The following is a 24,601-nucleotide window of genomic DNA, read 5'->3' as shown; positions in this document are numbered from 1 at the left end:
AGTTCCCCTTTCACTTGAACATTTGTTTAGACCAGTGCTTGCCCGGAACGCGGAATGTTAAACTCTTTCATTTCTCTTTGTTTACACCAAAATGATTAGAAAAAGAAAGGAAACGGTTTATTAATATAATTCCCGTCAGAGATCTGGAAGCACTTACATTTACTTACATTTGTTTTCATGTGAATAAAGAATAATTCATGGCAGTTTATATTATGTGCACAGCTAAATTTGCTTGCCCACTGTGAGAGATAATCAAGTGGGTTTATATCTTACGTCTTCTCTGAACAGCTTTATGGCTTAGTAAAGCTTGTGTGTTTTTCACAATTATTATGTTTAACCAAGCCATCGACCAGAAATGCTCCACGTAATTCAGATCTTCGAATTAATTCAGGCTAAAAATAAGTCAGATCTGTATCTCTTTTAAAGAGCACCTGTCATCTGCCCCGAACGCTGCCAATATTCATGAGACCGCGGCTTATCAATTCAATAGGAGCCGTGACATCATTAAGTCCCTGTACAATTAATATTCACCGAACTTGATGACTATTCATGAGACGCCAGGTAGCAGATATAAGCTCATGAATATGGGCTACTTGACTGCGTGATGGTAACAGGTGCATGTTAATATTACTCGAATTAAGCTTGATGAAGAAAATTTCCGCAAATGGGTGAATAGAATTAATTGTCATAGACGGTAACGGAATCTAGAACATCTAGTGAAAGCCATGGCGGCACAGAGTCATTGTTACCGGTCGGCTTATCAGATGATAAATACATTTAGTAGAGAAATTGATAGACCATATTTAAGAGGCATTTCCCTTATTAAAGGCTTAGAAGTAGCATATGATCTGCAATGTTTCAATAGCTTTCCACAGGATAGGTGATAAATTATAGATTGGTGAGGGTCCGACCAGAGACATCCATCGACTGCTGGAGCAATGTGCTTTTATCCCCGTTAGAATGGAGCATCAGTGCCCGACAGCGGCTCCATTCATTCTCAATGGGGACTGCCTGAAAAAAATGCTGAGGATGAATGGAGCAACAGTCAAGAATGTGCAATACTGCTCCATTCTAGTAGGGGTAAAATAGTTCCATTGTGGCGATATGTGGGGGTCCTAGCAGTCAGACATAAACTGATCTAAACGTCATCAGTTATCACCTTCTTTTCATCAGATAATCTCTTTATTGTTATTATAGAACCAGAATCCAGTGGAATCTATGATGGATATACCATCCATGGTGCCCACCAGTAATAGCGAGACACTTTGGCATATAACTGAGTACATAAGAACATTCCATTGCTTGCATAAATGCAGAGACCATTCTGTTCCATCAAAAGAAACATTTAACTTAAATTACGTGGTCTTAATTCTAAGTCGCTTATAACAGCAGAAATCTGCATTACTGGGGGCAGACGAGGAGGCTGATACACAATGACAGACATAGGTTCTCCAGGCAACACAAATAATCTCTAGATTGATGTCTCTGGTTTTAGACATTCCTTAAAGTTTCAGGGCAAGTGCTTTTCTTTTTTTTCTTCATAGTTTCCTTGAGTTACTTATTAACTATGTCTACAACATATACATTTTTATGGATATAAATTAGGACAGCATTGCGGATTATGTTGACACTACATCAAAGGGTTATTATTAGTTTACCTATAAAATAAGGAAATAAAAGGATGGAAATGAGATGGTAAACAAAACCTCTTAAGAACTCCTTCACCACATCATAATAGCTGAATACAATTCTAGAAAATGTGCCATTTTGGACCAATTTTTCGCTCCCAAAAAATAGTGTATGTAACTTTAGGCAGTTCCTGCGCCCATTCACAATGCGAAAGAGCCAACAGAGCTGCACACAGACCCAGTCATGTCACATTTTGAGCCAATAATTAAAATTTTTATCTGAATCTGGCCTTATCTAAAGGGAAGAGTTACACAGTCATAGAACTTGGACGAGGATCGCAACACAATGATCGGACTGTCAAGCTCAGGTTAACAGAGGTTAACAGAGCCGCCGGCCAGTCTTGCATTCAGATCCTCGTCTGAGTTATTCGACTATCGGATTCTTCCCTAATAATCAAATTATTAATTTTAGTTTTTCAAAACAAAAGAAAAAAGAAAAATAATGTAAAGTTTCATGCTTCAATTGTGGGTAACTATTTGATCCCCAATATAAAAAAAAATGCAAAACAAACCTGACAAGTGAATCTCCGGTCTTATAGAACAAATCAAATCATTTAAATAATTAATATGGCCATGGTAGAAGATATGTTATAATAAAGTTGCACTAGTAAACATGTACGGAATCTGAAATGAGGTCAGCATTGTCATAAAATAAGTATGAATAAGTAAAAATTTTTGGTGATCATAAAGGGGTTGTTGGAAGACAATTCTCAATTTTTCATTAAATGCGTTTATTTTAGATAAAAATAATTTATTTGCAATTGGGTTTTATTAAACATTTGGCACTGTTTGCCTTTTGTAGCCCTGAGTAACTCTGGCTATTGCTGTCTGCAGAATGGTTTAACTGAGAGTCATCTGAGCTGCTTTTGGCTGATTTATCACCACAGACCACATTATTTTTCAATGTTCAAGAAGACAAACAGCTTGTAGGAGTCAAACAGTTCAAATTATTTAATGAAACCATAATGCAAAAAAATTATTTTTAGCAATAATTCCATGCATTAAGGTAAAAAAAAATGTCTCCAGAGGTGGATAATACACCCAACAGTCAGTAAAAGCAAATAAAATATTTCCAAATAGTGAAAAGTTATTACATTTCCAATTTACTTTCTGTATCTATTCCTCATAGTGCTCAAGGTCTCTGCTTGTTGAAATTCATTAGGATTAGAGTTGAGCGAATTAATTCGGAATCGGTTCCGAATACGATCTGCATTGAATATTGTTTTGCAATAGTCGTCGAACACAGTCGAATGTCATTAGACTCAACGGGAGTAGAAATTACTGAATATATTCGGAACCGATCATCAAACATACATTTGGCACGAATAGGGTTCGAATATGGCCTTAAAATGGAAAATTCAGATTCGGCGACCAAATCCGAACAAATTCGCTCAACTCTAATTAGGATCCTTCATGGTTTACTTCCAGTAGAGGTGGCCTTATTAAAAAGCAGAGTTCTGAGAACTCTTCTGCAACAATAATCTGCTCTTCTGTGTCATCACATACACAGAAAAGCAAATGATTAATGAGGTTGGCCATCACCTCATTATTGATGGCCTATCCTTAGGACACCCGGCACCTCTGCTGATCAGCTGTTACAGGCAATGGATGGAAGCTCTCTGCAACACAGCTGCTCCAGAAAAACTACAGTGGCTGCGGCCCGGTATGGAACTTCCGTCTGTTGGCCGATCAGTAACAGCTGATTGGTGGGGGTACCAGTTGTCACACCTCCAAATATTGATGTACTCTCATAGAATTAAAAAAGTAATGATCATCCCGTTCTTGCACCATTTCATGGTGGCAAGTAGAGGTCTTGAAAACTGTGAGAAAATGAATACAGAAATAATAATGGAAAACCATTAAACTTTTGACGACGCAAACATTAACCTTTATTGGTAAACAATAGAACACCTCTGTGATAACTGATGTGATCATCAGGATACTGGAAAACTCTTAAGGTACCGTCACACTCAGCGACGCTGCAGCGATATAGACAATGAGCCGATCGCTGGAGCGTCGCTGCTTAGGTCGCTGTAGAGACGTCAAACACAGTAACTCCAGAACGATGCAGGAGCGATCCAGTGATGTAACAGCGACTCACTTATCGTTCTCGCTGGTTGTTAGCTCCATGTAAAACATTGCTGACATCGTTGCTTTTGATGTCAAACATGACGATACACGCGACCTGACGACCAAATAAAGTTCTGGACTTCTGTCTCCGACCAGCGATATCACAGCGGGATCCTGATCGCTGCTGCGTGTCAAACACAACGAGATCGCTATACAGGACGCTGCAACGTCACGGATCGTTGTCGTTCTCGTAAAGTTGCTGAGTGTGACGGTACCTTTACTCAGGAAGTAAAATTGTAAATGAACTATTTTTTCGAGAATAGAACACGACACTCCGGAGAGAAGGTCTGGTGCTCGAGTAGGGTCTCAATCCCTTCCAAAACATAGAAAGAGCTCATCACTCCATTATCCCTTGAAAATTAGATGAGTTTATTGTTGCACAATCCAAGGCTATAACATGAGGTTTTGGTGATCTAATTTTTCAAACACTGGACTGCAGAAAGGTCGACTGTATATCCGTCTTAGCGTGTGTGAGATGGCGGGCAGAAGATCTAACAGTGTTATTACTTCTCAGCAGTATACCCACCATCCCCCAAGCTTTAAGGCTGACGTACAATCAACCCATCTGCAATCCAATGTTTGACGAAGGTCACATGAGAGCACTGAAACTTCACTTGTTCTATCCTTGAATTATTTGCTAGATACTAATATTGTAGACTCGCCTGAGGGGACAGAAATCTAGGACTATGAAATTCTTGTTGAATGAGGTCAAACTTTCCAAAGTTGTAAGAGGTTGCATTCACATGCTAACATGGCTTCATAAATAACATTAGTATTGATTGTATTGTTTTTCCTCAAGTAAAGGTGAAAGCTAACATTTAACCTTCATATTACACTATTACTTTAACCCTTAATTGTAACCCTTTAGCAGGTTAATGTCGGTGATGGAATCACTAAGGAGCCAAATACATAGTGTCACACAAAAGAAAAATTGAATAGAAAGAAAAACCCAAGTCTTTAAATCATAACACATTGACGACATCCCTATGAGATACCAGTGACAATGGGGAGTGAAAATTGCAGAATGCAAACCCGTAACATGTTTTTCTTTGTAAACCAGATGACAATTTGCCTGGGGGTGTTCTTGGCATTCATGAACAAAATAGATCACATTCAAAAGAAGGGGTAGCACATACTATACCTATACAGACAACATAAAAAATATTTAGGGGACCTTCCAAATTTCACAATAAAGACTGCAAAAATTACTTACTAAATTACATAAATCTAGCCAGACTGCTCTAACTTTAGTTTCGCCAGCGGGATTTATAAAATGTGCTTTTTATTATCAGAAGGGACAACTTAAAAAAAAAAGAAAAAGATTTTACAGCCATTATGTCATGGAATTTAGGAGTAAGTACATCAGCCTTCTCAGATTTGAGCTATCAAGAATATATGCAGCTTCTATTATGAAATTTGTTGACGTATCCGTTAGTTAAAAACACAAACTTGAATTTTCCACGTCCCGAGCATTGGACCCACCTCACAAAATTCTAAGGAACACATAATCATTGATTGTCATCCCTGGTAAAGTCAGGATTAAGGCAATATGAATAAGCCCCTACACCTACGTGGTGCCATACCGTGGGAATACCACTTATCAGCACATTGTTTCAGCGCTTTAGGTGGCTACATTGTAGTTTCTTTAAACTGTTCAATATACAGTACAGTAAAACATCTCCAAAAGTGGTTTCTTTGAGAAGACCACCTAATTTCCAAACCATATTTTTAGTTTCACCATATATTAAGCTTACTGAGCCATCTTCGAGAAAACAGTCACCCCAAAAGACCACTTTTCACACTTTTCAATGCAAACTAATGTGTAAATGTCACCCATAGTATTTTTTTTGCATGTTTGTGTGTTCGGTGGCATTTTAGACTATTATCATGTGAGGTGGGTCCTTTCATATATCTGGGGGACAGGACATAGCTTACGCAGGTTTATGCTATGAAATTATACTTTTCAGCTTCATTCTGTATTACTTTAATAAATCTATTCCTTTTTTTGAGTGTGAGAAAGGATGACATATGACATGTTGACTTCGGTCTACTTTGCTGCAGTAGAAACAGAATGTGGATGGGACGTAAAAATATTAAATTCTAATTTTGGCAACTGTGCCTGCCAACTAAACCTCGCGTAATAGAAGATAAATGTAATTTATAGGGTCTATCAATACTTCCATGCTGTTACAATGAGAAGGAAAGGCACACTCTAAGTCACGTTCACACGGTCTGTATTTTACAACAGTATTTGTAAGCCAAAACCAGGAGCGGACTAATCAGATTAAAAGTGTAATAGAAACACGTCATCACTTCTGTATTTTTCACCCACTAATGGTTTTGGCTTACAAATACTAATGTCAAATACTTACCAAATACTGATAGTGTGAATGTGGCCTAATACTAAGTCAAAGCTTATGTTTCATTTGATTGGATTTTTCCTTTGGGTATACCAATGATATACCCCAATAACAGCCAAAACTTGCAAATGGTTGTCTCTGGGATATAGACAAATGTTTGAATGTGGATGAGGTGGGGGTGTAGATAATGGGGTGTAGATGACGGGTCAGATTTATCCTTTTACATGTAATCAAAGATGAGCGAATTGTAAAATATCTTCTAAAGTTATAATCTTGACAACACGCACAAAATCAACCTTGCCGTTAACACACAACTGTTTAATAAAAAAACAAAAATATAAAAAAGCAAAGAAATCAACTGAAGGCTTATTCCATATAAATTAATAGAACAGACAGTGACACTGGCAGATATATACAGTCGAATAAACAGTGTTTAACTTTCCTCTGCCATTATAGTGTTAAAATTTACTTGTAAATTTAATGTAACTATACATTGCATTGATTGAACCTTTAACAGTCAAAAAAAAGACAAAAAAAAGCAAAAGCGTTGCCCCTAGAGTATGTTGTGACATCTGAACCTATGATAATCCAGCTTTTTTACCTTCTGTCACAAACATGTTTCGCACATTTGGTTCCCTACATTGTAGTTTTTTTGTGTGCAAGGTGTTTCCATTAGAAAACTGTACCAACGCAAAAAGGTGCGACGTTGACTCCATTGTTCTTACCTCTAATATGTTACATATAGGGTTACAGTGCGGCTCACACAGTAGAGCGCGTTGTTTATGCAGAATATTGTGCTAGGCAAGGAATGTAGCTAAGGTATTAAAAAAAAATTGGACTTTTTTTTGCTGCAGGGAATTTGCTTAAAGTTTTGTGCTGGGGTGTACAGATGACAGCTGTGAGGAAGGAAAAGCAGACTGTGGGTTGATAGCTGTTAAAGGGTAAATGTTGTTGTGTAGTAGGTCGCCGTATGAAGGTCCTACTGGGGTGGCTGAAGCCAAATGTCTATATAGCTGCTGAGAGTTAGTGGAGTTGGTTAGATATTGTCTTTGCATCATCAAGGAATGGAGCGCTAAGGGTTGCATTAGTGGTGAAAGCACACTCTGGTTTTTCAAGTACTGCAGTGGATGTGAATAGGCAGGTGGTATGCGCGTGCTTAGCCCACTACATAAGCCCCCAGGATAGATCCCGGTAAAGATTGGCGTTGAGAGTGGATATTTGTGACTTTCCATCATACCAACAGAATGAATGTCATGCAATGATTTGCTGCTTTCACCCTCTTGACCTGATATCTCCTTTGGTATATGTAGAGGAGACACTGCTCGTATTTTCTTTTCGCAGACTCCGCTGTCCATATCATCAAGATTTCTTTTCAAAGACCGCGAGGTCCCAAAATTTTGAGGACTTGCTTTAGCAACTGTGATTGGATGGACTGTGGCTTCCATCTTTCTTACATTGTCAAGTCTTACGCTGTGAGTCTTAATGGGCCTGTGAACTGAGTCTGCGTGTCTTTTTGATGCCTGTATCGGCATTGGCGAAACTCTACAGGCTTTTGGGTTACAGTCTATGCCAATGGCCTTACTGTTTGGAGCATGAAATGGACTGTGATGGGTTTTGCTTTCTTGTTGTATCAAATGATGGGAGAGGTTCGTTCCTGGCATTTTTGTACTGTGCTTGTGCATAGATTTTGGAAGGCTCAAATCAGTTGGCTGGTCATCCATATGATTCGAGACATTCTGTTTTTCTTGTTGATGTAGCGAGTGATGGTAGCGAAGCTTGTCTTGATGCTTGTGTAAAGATACATTTTCACTTTCTCTATACATTTCCCGAGGGTGGTATTTTGATGAATGTTCATTGTGAAGATGGTGCTCTGTATGCCGATAAAGCCTATGCAGATGAGGCGATGAATAGAACTCGGCCAAAAAGGCTGGCATGTTGGAGTTATGTGCGGCCCTCTTCTCTGCCATCTCTTTGCATTCAAGCATACTGGACTTCAAGGAGTAAGACTCTGCCAGCACACTCTGATGCTGCTTGGCAAATTCACAGCGGTAAGAGTCTGCTTTGTTTAAAGTACTGTTCTTGTACAGCTCATTTATGCTCCTTTTTTCGTCTGTCGCTTTTTGCTTGAAACTTTGAACATGTTGAATCACAGAAGGTCTGTTTATAGCCACTGTATCAGCGTTCGATACCTGATGAGTTTGAGCCAAAGGTTGAGAAACATCTAGTTTGGAATTTAATTTTTTTTTGCTAATTAGTGGTGGCGGTGAGCCGTAGGGGTAACTTCCGGTTTGTGAAGCCCCGCTAACCTGTGACAAAAGCTTCTTTTTTGCTAATGGAGACATTATTCCTGGGTTCCCCCTTGAATAAAGCAGAGGTGTGTAACTGAATGAAGATTCTTCATTCGATGATGACGATGAAGTGTCCTTCTCTTTCAGCATGTCCAGAGTCTGGACCAAGTACACTTTGTGGTTCTGCTTCAATGCATCCTGTAAAATGTTGTTGTCCAGAGGATTTTTAAGGTCATCGGAGACCAATGGGTCCACCTTTACTGTACAGTTTGCAATATAATCTGGTATATCTGGCAATTTTTCATCAACCGCATCAATTTCATGCTGCAGTTGGACCTGAATTGAGGGAAACATGGTATAATGTCCTTCCCGCATTTCCCTTTCTGATAGAGCTGGTATTTCTTGCTTGCAGTGCTCCGCTTTTAGTACAGTTGCGCTTTCAATGAGTGTTTCTGGTTCATCATCTGCTAACCTGGAATTATCTTCTTTTATGGCGTGGGGGAATGAGTCAATGGGAATAGCTTCTGAGTGCACTATATCTTCTCCTTTCGCGTGACATATGCTAGGAATGGACTCATCTAGTTCTTCTTCATCCAGAGCGGTGGACTGGCCGTCTTCGATCAGTTCAGAGTTGTCCACCTTTGGCTTGATGTCCTCCGAATCACAAGTATAAGACAGGTTTTCCTCATTTATATCCTGATGCGCTTCCTCTATTGGTGAGGCCTGAAAAAACACAAATTTTTTTTAGTCCTGGACTTTTAATATAAATTTATAGAAATAGTCAACAAGAAAAACATTTAAATTCTATTAATTGTAAATAGTAAGATCATACTTGGTTTATTTGGATGTAACTATTTGACCCCTGTCTGCTGCCAGTACTATCACTGTACTATTGCAACATATACCCTAGTCATAAGTCAGAAAGCTTGGCAGATAAAATGACTACTTGATTCCTCTGCGTCACTTGTTGACAGTCACAGTCATATCAGTAGTAGAGATGGGACTGTCAATCATTGTGGAAACTAAATATATCTTTATAGCTGAGAGAGCTAGGTTTGCCTGATAGAAGTCCAAATTCTCTGCGCAAATTATTATTATTTAAAAAATATATTTGTAATGCCTGAAGCCGCCACTGGAGTGAGTTTACTGCAAGTGTATATACATTGTCCTTCATAAATATACTGTATGCAGGAAGCTCTTGAGCTCCCTCTACAGGTGGGGACAGCTTTCAGAATTTTATCATTTAACTCTATCCATGCAGGAAAATTTGGACCAGAAAAAAAATCTAGTCCAAGCACTACATACATATGTTATGAAACTGTATCAGCACAGAATGGTGAACCTTAAAAGGAATTTGTAAACAGGTTTTTGCATGATGTAGGGGCATCTGATTACAACAATTTATCACTTACTTTACTGGTTGCTGCAGTTTTATCTGCTGCAGATCTATCAATTCTCTGAATGCTGAGGTCTGTATGACTCGCCCACACCACTGATTGGCTACTTTCTATGTAGACTGTGCATAGGCAGAAAAATGTCAATGAGTGATGGAGGTGTGGTTGGACTACCTGGCAGGAGGTCAAGTAGTTCTCTCCAGCAGATAAAACAATAATTTTATAAAAACTAATTAGCCCAGTAAGTGACACATCATTGGAATCAGGGTCTTTGCCCCTACATTATGCTGCACTCAGATTAGGTAGCAAACACTGGGTTACAGATTCCTTTAAAAATGACATGATGATAAAAGGTGGACGTTCACTTTAAGGCACCTGAAAAATTATATAGAATATAGACTGGACAAATATTTGCTTCTTTGTCTAATTATGAGGCTGAAAAACATTTTCTGATCATTTTTGCATTTTTTTTTTGTATATTTGTTCCTGCGCTGAATCTGTTTTTGCAGTGTATGATAAAATCAGGGTCCACAAATCAATACATTTCGCAGTCTAGTAACCCCCAGGGGGCCGGGACCCTAAGGTCAGTGGCATGTTCTATGTAGGATATTGCAGGCTGATCGGTACGGATAAAAGTAATGTTAACCCATTGTGTCAAATTGCGTTTTCTTTTATCTGTTGTAAAAAGATAATAGTCATAGAATTAATTGATAGAAGTGGATTTTCTAAAGGCCAAGCTCTGTTCATTACTTTAGGGCGAATATAAAGAGACTAATGATTCACAGCTGTTCTCCAGCTGCCGATTTCTTTCCTCTACTATCTCTACAGTTAAGTTTTCTTTCCCGTTTTAAGTCCCTATTCAGATTTTCTTTTCTCAGTATAACCAAAAAAATGCCATTATTAGCTGCTTAATCAGTCTTGAATCATCTGTGGTCTCCAGAGCTTATTCAATGACATGAACATTCCAGACAGATGAGAAAACAAGAGAGGGAATAGAATTAATATCATTACAAAGAAAATACCACCACTGGTTTTCACCAGCACCAACGCGCTCTACACTTTTAATATCAGACTGCGACATAAAAGAATAATGTTTCAGCTTTAGGTTGCAGGCTTGGAATGTAAAGATTAAATGAAGGCTGCGGGATAGAACAGAGGTAAGATCCGAGCACAAAAAGTGTGAAAGCTATCCACCGATGATAAGAAAATACACGGAAGATCGTACAAACACTGAACAATGAATCAAAGATTCCGGTTAACCCCACCACTGCTCAGGGATTGCTTCACACGGACCACGGACTCCCAAATCTGGGACACATCTGGGTTGAGTTTATATGTTTTCCCCAATTTATCAAGCCTTTCTTCTGGTTTTCTATCACACCCCCCAAAAAAACTTACCGTAGCATTGGTGGGTATGCCTTACATAGGGATATTGGATATTATTAGTTATAGGCAATAGTTTGGACTTTTGTCATGTACAGATTGGACCGTCCTGATGCGAGCACCTTGTCGTGGTGGGATGGCTTTTACAATCAAAATATTGTTATCTAAGTACCCTATATTATTTACATGCACTATTATTATTTTCTTATTTACTTGCTGTAGGGTTTATGCTCATTTTGTTTTTTTCTTGGATTTGCTTGTGAAATGGCCACAGTGTGAACACGATCTTACACTTTGCACGCCTACCAGATTATAGTCCGGCTCATTTTTTTGGTTTTCATGTGCAGAACATCTGATTACTTGCCGGGGGCCGGTATTGGCTGCTGTGCTGACATCCATCACGTCGACAGCCAATCAGTGAGATCAATGCCTCGGCCCATGTAGACGGACGCCCCACTCCCACGGCGAGACATAGAGCCCACTGATTGGCTGTTTTTCTGTTGATATGTCATCCGCGCCACATCCATTACCGGACACCGAGAGCAGAGCTATAGACTCAGTGCTGGACCAGAGGACGTTGCGTAAAGAGCAGTTTGTTATTTTCTGACATGACAAAGAAGTAATATGTCATGAATGGAATATTTTATAGGACAGTGAATAGCACTTAACGACACATGAGAAACATGTACATTGTGGGTGCTGTCTATTAATGCTCCATGATGTCCTCACATGGTAATCTTGCTGGGGCTGTCAGACCAACTCAAGAAGCAGAGTTTTCTCCGAGCTTGAAAGTTGAGCCCTTTAGATGTTGCAATTAATAGCGAATGCGGGGATCTATGCAGTTGACAAAGGGATGGAGGCTTCCCCTTTTCCCCAAGAAGAGATTGCTGGGTGCCAATAAGTTAGTATGGCAGTCAGAGGCCTAACAATGCCACTCATGTCCACCACCTTAGTAGACATATTAGGCGTTCATGCAGATAGAAGAAATCAGTCTGCATTTTTGGGTGGGATATTGAGTAAATAGCTTTAAGGGGATGTTTTCAATCACTGGGGTTTCAAGCGACCATCACTGGGATATCACTGGGATTTCAACCACCCTCACTGGGAGTTCAACCACCGTGATCCCACTGATTCTGAGAACAGGGACTCTGAAGAGCCCCAGCTCTATCGAGTGGAGGTGGATCATGAGCACATTCATTCCAAGTGATGCAGATTGCCGAGTGCAGCTCAGAACCAGTGCGGGCCATAGTGGTCAGACCACCAGTGACTGGAAAGTTACCCCTATCCTTTGCTATAGGAGTTAACCTTCTAACTTGAAAACACCCCTTTAAAGTCATGTTTTCCAGTTCCTATAATTCAAAGTGTATCAATCTGGATGCCCGATCTACTAGTATAAATATGACTATTAGTATAAATAAACACTTCGTCACCTGGATGTTGGCCACGTTCAGCTTTTTTTTCCCTGTACACACTGACAATATGTTGAGACATTTCTACGCGCAGTCCAATTCCGGATGATGTACAAAGAAGTGTAAATTACCCTCCTACAATTAGTAGAATGAATGCGCCATATTGTGCTGTGTAACCTGCGAGCGCTCTTCCCTGCTGCTCAGAGATATCGTCATTTACTGTACAACCAGCAACAATTTTCAGATGTTTCTTTCAGAACTGGACAATAGCCTAGTTAAGGTTTTAAGAACATGCTGAACTTTAGAAACAAGAAAGCTCCACTTATAGATTTCTACCTTACATCTGTTTTCAGTTTACTATAAGACAAATTAAACATCCTCTCCGGCATTCACACGCTAAGAAAACAGCGAATGGTAACTACAAACAGTTTAATCTATGAAAAGAATGAAGTAGTCCGACATCTGCACACTGCTCCTCTTTGTCTTATTTTTCACCTCTCCTTTTATTAGCCATGAATAGCGCTAGACGCAGGACAAAGGTAACAATTGTATTTATTGAAATAAAACAAAGAGGTCACAATTTTTTTTTTTAGCAGTTAAAGACATTCTATGCGAAAAGATAAAAGTGTGTAGAGAAAACAATAAAGAAGTACACGAGCTCTACTTTCAGAATGCGCTGATGATGATCAATTGGAATAAATAGTAATCACTAATGTCATACTTATGTTAACTACATGAGCTGGAATTATTTTCAACGATGTTGGGAAAAAAAGAAGGAATGTATTTTGAAGGGGTTGTCCACCTTCGGGGATAATTTCTTTTTTTTTTCTTAACTGCATGAATTTGGGGCTACAGTTGATTTTGACTAGCCTTTCCTTAAACTATTTGCACCATTTGCCTTCTATAGCGCGGCTGTGTTGCGGCATAATTCGGACCAGGCGATCGCAGCCAGGTATATTTTTCTCTGAAATGCTCTGTGTTTACATCGGCGGACATCTGTCAGTCACTGTTTTAGAGTAAAATAAACCTGCTTGCAATCCTGCAGCCAGGCTTTGATTCATGCTGCCCATGATTTGGGCAGCATGAATACGTTGCCAGGTTCCATTTAATTCTCTTTGAGACCAATGGAGATTGCCTAGAATTGTTCTGGTTGGTCTTCTCAAAGAGATGAAATATCACGGTAGAAAGAATCTTCGGGACAGATTCATTAAGACTTGCGCTGTGCAAACCGATCGTAATGAAGGAGCATGCAGGAGTAGGATGAGCATCCAGGAGTAGAATGAGCATGCAAGAGGAGGAGCATGCATGAGTAGGAGGAGCATGCAGGAGTAGGATGAGCATGCTCGAGTAGGATGAGCATGCAAGGAGTAGGAGGAGCATGCTGGAGTAAGATGAGCATGCAGGAGTAGGAAGAGCATCCAGGAGTAGAATGAGCATGCAAGAGGAGGAGGAGCATGAAGGAGTAGGAGGAGCATGCAGGAGTAGGCTGAGCATGCAGTAGGATGAGCATGCAAGGAGTAGGAGGAGCATGATACACACCACCGCCGCAGATACCAGTATTTCCTCAGCTATATTAAGGTTTGAGAAAGACCCTATGGGTCGAAACGTTACTTACCTTGAAACACTGCGGTGATAGCTTTATTTTGGTGTTTATAATAAAGAAAACCACGTTGTTAAGCTCAACCAATAATCTGAAAATCTCTTCTTTGAGTGTGACTGTTGTTGTATAGGACTATATTCGGGAGTACCCCTGCATGTTCAGTCTGCACCACCACTAGCGAGAGTGCTCGTCTTTTTCTTTACTACGGAGTAGGATGAGCATGCAGGAGTAAGATGAGCATGCAGGAGTAGGATGAGCATGCAAGGAGTAGGAGGAGCATGCCGGAGTAAGATGAGCATGCAGGAGTAGGATGAGCATGCAGGAGTAGGATGAGCATGCAAGGAGTAGGAGGAGCATGCAAGGAGTAGGAGGAGCATGCAAGGAGTAGGAGGAGCATGCAGGAGTAGAATGAGCATCCAGGAGTAGAATGAGCATGCAAGAGGAGGAGGAGCATGAAGGAGTAGGAGGAGTATGCAGGAGTAGGATGAGCATGCAAGGAGTAGGAGGAGCATGGCAGAGTAAGATGAGTATGCAGGAGTAGGAGCATGCAGGAGTAGGATGAGCATGCAGGAGTAAGATGAGCATGCAGGAGTAGGATGAGCATGCAAGGAGTAAGAGGAGCATGGCGGAGTAAGATGAGCATGCAGGAGTAGGATGAGCATGCAGGAGTAGTAACATAGTAACATAGTAACATAGTTAGTAAGGCCGAAAAAAGACATTTGTCCATCCAGTTCAGCCTATATTCCATCATAATAAATACCCAGATCTACGTCCTTCTACAGAACCTAATAATTGTATGATACAATATTGTTCTGCTCCAGGAAGACATCCAGGCCTCTCTTGAACCCCTCGACTGAGTTCGCCATCACCACCTCCTCAGGCAAGCAATTCCAGATTCTCACTGCCCTAACAGTAAAGAATCCTCTTCTATGTTGGTGGAAAAACCTTCTCTCCTCCAGACGCAAAGAATGCCCCCTTGTGCCCGTCACCTTCCTTGGTATAAACAGATCCTCAGCGAGATATTTGTATTGTCCCCTTATATACTTATACATGGTTATTAGATCGCCCCTCAGTCGTCTTTTTTCTAGACTAAATAATCCTAATTTCGCTAATCTATCTGGGTATTGTAGTTCTCCCATCCCCTTTATTAATTTTGTTGCCCTCCTTTGTACTCTCTCTAGCTCCATTATATCCTTCCTGAGCACCGGTGCCCAAAACTGGACACAGTACTCCATGTGCGGTCTAACTAGGGATTTGTACAGAGGCAGTATAATGCTCTCATCATGTGTATCCAGACCTCTTTTAATGCACCCCATGATCCTGTTTGCCTTGGCAGCTGCTGCCTGGCACTGGCTGCTCCAGGTAAGTTTATCATTAACTAGGATCCCCAAGTCCTTCTCCCTGTCAGATTTACCCAGTGGTTTCCCGTTCAGTGTGTAATGGTGATATTGATTCCCTCTTCCCATGTGTATAACCTTACATTTATCATTGTTAAACCTCATCTGCCACCTTTCAGCCCAAGTTTCCAACTTATCCAGATCCATCTGTAGCAGAATACTATCTTCTCTTGTATTAACTGCTTTACATAGTTTTGTATCATCTGCAAATATCGATATTTTACTGTGTAAACCTTCTACCAGATCATTAATGAATATGTTGAAGAGAACAGGTCCCAATACTGACCCCTGCGGTACCCCACTGGTCACAGCGACCCAGTTAGAGACTATACCATTTATAACCACCCTCTGCTTTCTATCACTAAGCCAGTTACTAACCCATTTACACACATTTTCCCCCAGACCAAGCATTCTCATTTTGTGTACCAACCTCTTGTGCGGCACGGTATCAAACGCTTTGGAAAAATCGAGATATACCACGTCCAATGACTCACCGTGGTCCAGTCTATAGCTTACCTCTTCATAAAAACTGATTAGATTGGTTTGACAGGAGCGATTTCTCATAAACCCATGCTGATATGGAGTTAAACAGTTATTCTCATTGAGATAATCCAGAATAACATCCCTCAGAAACCCTTCAAATATTTTACCAACAATAGAGGTTAGACTTACTGGCCTATAATTTCCAGGTTCACTTTTAGAGCCCTTTTTGAATATTGGAGTAGGATGAGCATGCAGGAGTAAGATGAGCATGCAGGAGCAGGAGGAGCATGCAAGAGTAGGATGAGCATGCAGGACTAGGATGAGCATGCAGGAGTAAGATGAGCATGTAGGAGTAGGAAGAGCATGCAGGAGAAGGATGAACATGCAGGAGTAGCATGCAGGAGTAAGATGAGCATGTAGGAGAAGGAGGAGCATGCAGGAGTAGGAGGAGCATGCAGGAGTAGGATGAGTATGCAGGAGTAGGATGAGCATGCAGGAGTAGGAGGAGCATGTAGGAGTAGGATGAGCATGCAGGAGTAAGATGAGCATGCAGGAGTAGGAGGAGCATGCAGGAGTAGGATGAGCATGCAGGAGTAAGATGAGCATGTAGGAGTAGGAGGAGCATGCAGGAGAAGAATGAGCATGCAGGAGTAGGAGCATGCAGGAGTAGGATGAGCATGCAGGAGTAGGAGGAGCATGCAGGAGTAGGATGAGTCTAATTCATAATGAGGTTCATGCCTCTAAATGAAATAGGTGCATATTACTGTGCCGTAAGTCTATGCCAGAAATGTACTCCAGTTTATTTCTGGCAAAATAGGCAAAGCTGGTGGTGATTAGTGTGATATCGCAAAAAATTGCAACATTTTAGCAGAATTTCCAGGTTGCACCCACATTTTGTAACTTTCTAAGGGGTTCAGACCTGCATGTTTCAGATCCGCAACTCGTCCATTTCTATTGGGGGTGCGCTTTGTTTTCTGCGCAGGTTTTTCCAATAGACTTTCATTAGATGTTGAAAATCCACAGGGAAAACCACACATGCGCCTTTAGTGCATTTCTGCTGCGTGTGTAATCCGCACATGCACTATATTAATAACGTTATGTCAATACCAAATACCACGAAGTATCAAAAACAAAGCGGCTTTAAACAAGCTATACCAACCGGAGACAAAAAATGCAGCATCAAAAATGCGATAAAAAAGCATTCAAAAATGCAATATAAAACCGCAAGTAGGTGCAAAAATGGTGCAGAGAATCTGCAACGTTATAAATTCAAAAAACTTCATCATGAACACACAGCCTTAATGGTTCATTTTCTTTTAATATACAGTAATTTCCGGCTTATTCCATTTTATGTAGTATTTTATCATCTTCCAAACCAGATGTAAAAGTAAGATTTTTTTTCAAGCTACTGAATATCTCGTCTCGGCAGCCTCGGTGTGCGCGCCTGTTACTATTGATGGTGGCCGCTCCATTGTGCCACGTTACGTGATGTTACATTTGTAGACATTCTACTTAGATTGTTATAAACAAAACTAAACAAAGCCTATATACATATTTTATTCTGCTTCCCCACATTAACCTTTCTTATTCATCTCCGCGGTACAATCAGTACTTAGCAACACTGCGAAACTAAAATGCTATTGTTCAGGAAGGCGCATTATATTCCATACAAAAACATCACAATGAAATGTCATTTTCCATCAAACATAATGGCTTAAAAAAAAAAAAAACTCAACGAAAACACAGATGCCTCATACTGTTAACCAGTTTAAGTGTTATAGTGCTGGAAATGTCACCAGTGATCTGGGCTCTGGGCTGAGGCCTCTGGAAAAATTTCTTGAAAATTATGTTATTACTGTTCCTAGTTAAAGACGATAACATCAAGGTGCATTGAAGGATCAGCCCCAGTGACCAACAAACCTACCCCTACAAAGAGGAGGGGAAAGGGCAGATTCACAAAGGCCTATTTAATCATGTAAGTAAATTTTTTTTTTCTTTTCCAGAAATAGCGCCACTCTCGCCTCACTGGCAGTATGTGGTATTGCATCTCATCCACTTACACATAAACCCCAATGTTCATACTTAGGCTATCAGTACTATTTTGTGATCTGTAGCAGCAGGAGTAAAGAAGACACCTTGGGGTGCTGAAAAAAATAGGCCAAACCTTCAAAATATACAGGTTAAAACTATAACCCCTTCTCAGCACACAACTATAAAACTACGTAATTCAGATGTAGGTCTTAGCAGTGATGGCACACAATGACATTTCCCTTAGTTTTATTACATTTGGACATTATTTTGACTGAGCTGACAGAACAGGACCGTGGATTAAAGAGGTTGTCCGCTACTTTTATATTGATGACCTACCCGTGGGATGGATCACTGTCAGCACGGTCGGGATCCAACTCCAACCACCACCTTGATAGCTGTAGATTTACCTGCTTATTTTACTTCTATATTTTATATGCATATATCAATAATAAAATTTTATTTTTATTGCTTTGTAGCATATGTCCCTTCATAAACCCGAGAAATAAAAATCTTTCTTGGGTGAGTTTTGGATACTATGAAAAGAATGGGAGCAGATTTGCAGCAGCAGCCATTAGTCAGTGTAATGTGCTGCCCTGCTGTAATGAACACCTGTCCTGCACACAGGTCATCGATATAACGTAGCGGGCAGCCTCACTGACTTATTTTTTGTATTTCAGCTGAGAATAGTTGAACTTTTCATTAAAGAGAAGCTGTCATCAGATTTTCCAATATAAAGTAACGCCCTCTTTTACAGCATTCTATTATGCTGTATGCATGTCCCTAGTCCCGTAGGCATGGCACAAAAAAGACCTTTTATTATACCCACAGGCTGCGGTGTGGTCCGGTCCAATGGGTGTCTCTGTGCTTCATCCAGGGCCTCCTCTCTTCCTACAATTGTTGTCCTCTTTCCCTGCTTCATGTGGATGACACATCCTGCGTCACCAACACAGTGTTCCCCAATCGCGCTCCTGCGCAAGCGCACTTCTCTCTGTCCTACTGTGGGCAGAGCTAATTACTATAGTGCGTTAAGTGCCAGGAAAGGCCAAAGAGCTCTGATGACCTGTAAGTAAAGCCAGAGAATGCGTACTACAGTACTTTGCTCTGTCGTCGGCAGGGCAGGAAGAAGTACGTCTGCACAGGAGGTAGATGGGGACACTGTGTGGATGACGTAGGACGCTTCATCCACATGAAGAAGGGAACGAGGATGGCAATTGTAGGAAAAGAGAAGGCGCCAGATCAAAACCAGAGACGCCTATCGGCATAGAATAAAAAGTTATTTTTTGGGATCTGCAGATGGGATTGAGGACTTACATACAGCACACTAGAAAGAGTTTACTTTGACCCCAACCGGTTAGAAGGATTGTCTGATAATAAATTGATCACAAGTGTTGTCTCCATGCCAGGACCCTTTGCTATCAGTCGTAATCTAGTCGTAAGTGCTCTGTTTATCTGCAGTGCCCCCACAGGGGAAATGAATAGTGATGATCGAATATACTCGCTACTCGAGATTTCCCGAGCACGCTCGGGTGTCCTCTGAGTATTTTTTAATGCTCGGAGTTTTAGTTTTTATTGCTGCAGCTGAATGATTTACATCTGATAGCCAGCATAAGTACATGTGGGGGTTGCCTGGTTGCTAGGGAATCCCCACATGTACTTATGCTGGCTAACAGATGTAAATCATTCAGCTGCGGCAAGAGAAACTAAGACTCTGAGCACTAAAAAATACTCGGAGGACACCCGAGCGTGCTCCAGAAATCTCGAGTAACGAGTATATTCGCTCATCACTAGAAATGATGCATTGCACAAAGCTCATTCACATTGATGAGCAGTTTGTGTCATACAGAACAGAACAGATTCTTCAGAGAGAGAGGAGTTTTGTACCTGCCTTCCACTCCGAATAAGAGATGAGGACGCCCTCTAATACCCATGAGTACCCTAGTGAAATTGAGTTTTCTAAACTTGACAATCCCTTAAAGAAACAAGAAATATTCAGTCACTTGGCTCTAAACATTCAGTGATCCGATCACATCCATGGATCTTCTACGCTTGACTTGCAGTAATGATGTTTTCATAGAACACTTGCCAACATTTAAAACTCATTTCCAGGGACACGGTGATGATAACTGGTGCTTGGAAACGAGCTCCATGTGATAAGTCCTGGTGAGTTTATATCAAACTAGGAGCATCAGAATTTTGCTTTAGCTCCAAAATTTGGTGTTTATTAATTTCACAATTTATTTGTACAGGGGTCAGCTCCCTTCATTTTACTGTTGAATTCCAGTACTATTATGAAATGATTTGGCGCAGAATTTTGGACCCAACAATCAAACAAAGTTCATAGCAGGAGGTAACTTATTTCTCATTCAGTCATGATTTTGGAACCATTACTAACTTTGTTATTTAAAAGACTCTTGACCCCTTTTTTTTCTAATCTTAAGATAACCCTTTAAATAATTTATAAGGTTTTTCACTTCCAGGGTTCTGCCCTCTCCATTTGTAATAATGCTATGTTGGGAAACTCTTACAATAAAACAATGCATTGAGGGAGTTCTACTAAGAATAATCAGCTATAAGGCCACGTCTAATATCAGCAATAGATGTATATACAGGCGCTCCTCACTAAATTAGAATATCATCAAAAAGTTAATTTATTTCAGTTCTTCAATATAAAAAGTGAAACTCACATATTATACAGAGTCATTACAAACAGAGTGATCTACTTCAACCATTTATTTCTGCTAATGTTGATGATTATGGCTTAGAGCCAATGAAAACCCAAAAGTCATTATTTCAGTAAATTAGAATACTTTATTACACCAGCTTGAAAAATGATTTTAAAATCCGAAATGTTGGCCTACTGAAATGTATGTTCAGTAAATGCACTTAGTCAGGCTCGTTTTGCATCAATTACTGCATCAATGCATCATGGAGGCAATCAGCCTGTTGCACTGCTGAGGTGTTATGGAAGCCCAAGTTGCTTTGATAGAAGCCTTCAGCTCGTCTGCATTGTTGGGTCTGGTGTCTCTCATCTTCCTCTTGACAATGCCCCATAGACTCTCTATGGGATTAAAATCAGGCGAGTTTGATGGCCAATCAAGCACAGTGATACTGTTGTTTTTAAACCAGGTATTGGTACTTTTGTCAGTGTGGACAGGTGCCAAGTCCTGCTGGAGAATGAAATTTCCATCTTCAAAAAGCTTGTTGGTAGAGGGAAGCATAAAGTGCTCTAACATTTCCTGGTAGATAGCTGCGCTGACTTTGGTCTTGATAAAACACAGTGGACCTATACCAGTAGATGACATGGCTCCCCAAACCATCACTGATTGTTGAAACTTCACACTAGACCTCAAGCAGCTTGGATTGTGGCCTCTCCACTCTTCCTCCAGACTCTGGGACCTTGATTTCCAAATGAAATGCAAAATTTACTTTCTTCTGAAAACAACACCTGGGACCACTGAGCAACAGTCCAGTTCTTTTTCTCCTTGACCCAGGTAAGACACTTCTGGCGTTGTCTATTGGTCATGAGTGGCTTGACAAAAGGAATGCGACACTTGTAGCCCATCGCCTGGATACGTCTGTGTGGGGTGGCTTTTGACGCAATGACTCCAGCAGCAGTCAACTCCTTGTGAATCTCCCCCAACTTTTTGAATGCCCTTTTCTTAACAATCCTTTCAAGGCTGCGGTTATCCCGGTTGCTTGTGCAGCTTTTTCAACCACACTTTTTCATTACACTCAACTTTCCATTAATATGCTTGGATACAGCACTCTGTGAACAGCCAGCTTCTTTAGCAATGACCTTTTGTGGCTTACCCTCCTTGTGGAGTGTGTCAATGACTGCCTTCTGGACATCTGTCAAGTCAGCAGTCTTCCCCATGATTGTGGAGCCTACTGAAACAGTCTAAGAGACCTTTTAAACGCTTAGGAAGCCTTTGCAGGTGTTTTTTGTTAATTATTCTACAACATTAACAGAAATAAACACTTGAAATAGATCACTCTGTTTGTAATGACTCTATATAATATATGAGTTTCACTTTTTGTATTGAAGAACTGAAATAAATTCTAATTTTGTGAGAAGCACCTGTAGATGTTCTGATGTCTAATTTATCATTTGGATGTATTGTTGCACTTATGGAGAAATTACTGTAAAATAACTTAAAATTAGTGGAACGGTAATAAAAAAAACAAATTCATTATCTTATTAACTACGTATGTAAATTACAGGTAGGCAGTGGATACAGAGTATCACCGATTACCTCTGAATCTTCAGGTTTTGTTGCTGCATCCTTCTCTTTCTTTGTCTTTTGGCCTTCAGGTTTAATACGCTTTGCGCTGCACAGTTTTGTTTTCGTCTCTACTTCTGGGGAATTGCCTTCTGGTTTTCGAGGCTTAACGGGAGGTAACGGTTTGTCTTCCTCTCCGTTGATAAACCTTTCATATGGTAGGATTAATCTAAATAAACAAGAAAAATACATTAGTTCCTCATTGTAAATGCATTTGAAAGAATTATTGAATACGCACTTCAGAATACTTGTATATCCAGATGGCATATTGTGAGATAATTAGATTTTTTTTACTATTTCTGTGAATAAAGAAAGTATCTTTACTAATGTAATAATAGTCTGCAGAGAACTATATTTAATACCGTTTTCAGCGGCGAGTCATAATACGGTACTGCATATGTTCTCCTATATAATGCCTATATAGAGCGGCAGATGGTAAGATGACCTAATATAGAGGTATAACCTCTACAATGAATATGACCACGGATACAGATAGACCAACGCTGCGCCGACCCAACCAATAACCAGCTTTCATTTACCGCCATGCAAATATTTCAAATGATATCTGAACCCAAAAATAGTAAATTCCTATAATTTTACTGAAAGAGTAGGTTCTTCTCACACCAGCCAGAAGTCTCTTCACCAATTGATCACTTCTTATGAACCAATTTCTATATTCATTTTTATTCAATAAATGCTAACGTCACATTATTAAAACATGGGAGCCATACCCACCTAATGCACATGGCCATATCATGGCTCTGAACAACCTCTGGAGGAAATGTATGGCGTTCAACCGTCATATTGTATTATATTGTATGGCTCAGTTTTCTTATGGAGACACAAGGTGGTTAGTACGACACCATACAGATGGCTGGACATGGAGGCCTATGACTCCATAGTACGAGGCAACAGGATCGTATGTGCAAACATACAACCTCCTGCCATGTGCAATGAGACACAACTCTAGCGAGGTACAGTACAGACCAAAAGTTTGGACATACCTTCTCATTTAAAGATTTTTCTGTATTTTCATGAATATGAAAATTTTACATTCACACTGAAGGCATCAAAACTATGAATTAACACATGTGGAAATATATACTTAACAAAAAAGTGTGAAACAACTGAAATTATATCTTATATTCTAGGTTCTTCAAAGTAGCCACGTTTTGCTTTGATGACTGCTTTGCACACTCTTGGCATTCTCTTGATGAGCTTCAAGAGGTAGTCACCGGGAATGGTTTTCATTTCCCAGGTGTGCCCTGTTAGGTTTAATAAGTGGGATTTCTTGCCTTATAAATGGGGTTGGGACCATCAGTTGTGTTGTGCAGAAGTCTGGTGGATACACAGCTGATAGTCCTACTGAACAGACTGTTAGAAATTGTATTATGGCAAGAAAAAAGCAGCTAAGTAAAGAAAAACGAGTGGCCATCATTACTTTAAGAAATGAAGGTCAGTCAGTCCGAAATATTGGGAAAACTTTGAAAGTGTCCCCAAGTGCAGTGGCAAAAACCATCAAGCTCTACAAAGAAACTGGCTCACATGAGGACCGCCCCAGGAAAGGATGACCAAGAGTCACCTCTGCTTCTGAGGATACGTTTATCTCAGTCACCAGCCTCAGAAATTGCAGATTAACAGCAGCTCAGATTAGAGACCAGGTCAATGCCACACAGAGTTCTAGCAGCAGACACATCTCTACAACAACTTTTAAGAGGAGACTTTGTGCAGCAGGCCTTCATGGTAAAATAGCTGCTAGGAAACCACTGCTAAGGACAGGCAACAAGCAGAAGAGAATTGCTTGAGCTAAAGAACACAAGGAATGGACATTAGACCAATGGAAATCTGTGCTTTGGTCTGATGAGTCCAAATTTGAGATCTTTGGTTCCAACCACTGTGTCTTTGTGCAAAAGGTGAACGGATGGACTCTACATGCCTGGTTCCCAGCGTGAAGCATGGAGGAGGAGGTGTGATGGTGTGGGGGTGCTTTGCTGGTGACACTGTTGGGGATTTATTCAAAATTGAAGGCATACTGAACCAGCATGGCTACCATAGCATCTTGCAGCGGCATGCGATTCTATCCGGTTTGCGTTTAATTGGACCATCATTTATTTTTCAACAGGACAATGACCCCAAACACACCTCCAGGCTGTGTAAG

General features: G+C 40.3%; 1 protein-coding gene across 2 annotated transcripts in view; it reads right to left on the bottom strand.

Moving 5' to 3' along the window:
• Window positions 1-6,769: 6,769 nt before the first annotated feature.
• Window positions 6,770-24,601, bottom strand: part of ARID5B (AT-rich interaction domain 5B) — a 339,225-nt gene continuing 321,393 nt past the window's right edge. For both annotated transcript variants that reach the window (XM_069753619.1, XM_069753620.1), the window contains 2 exons: window positions 22,417-22,612; window positions 6,770-9,189 (listed from right to left, as the gene is read on the bottom strand). In XM_069753619.1, coding sequence (XP_069609720.1) covers window positions 7,042-9,189; window positions 22,417-22,612 — 2,344 coding nt within the window. In that variant the 3' untranslated portion in view covers window positions 6,770-7,041. The remainder of the gene's footprint in view (window positions 9,190-22,416; window positions 22,613-24,601) is intronic.

This window comes from Ranitomeya imitator, chromosome 2 (genome assembly GCF_032444005.1).
Source record: "Ranitomeya imitator isolate aRanImi1 chromosome 2, aRanImi1.pri, whole genome shotgun sequence".
NCBI lineage: Eukaryota > Metazoa > Chordata > Amphibia > Anura > Dendrobatidae > Ranitomeya > Ranitomeya imitator.
This window is presented reverse-complemented; position numbering and strand designations above follow the sequence as displayed.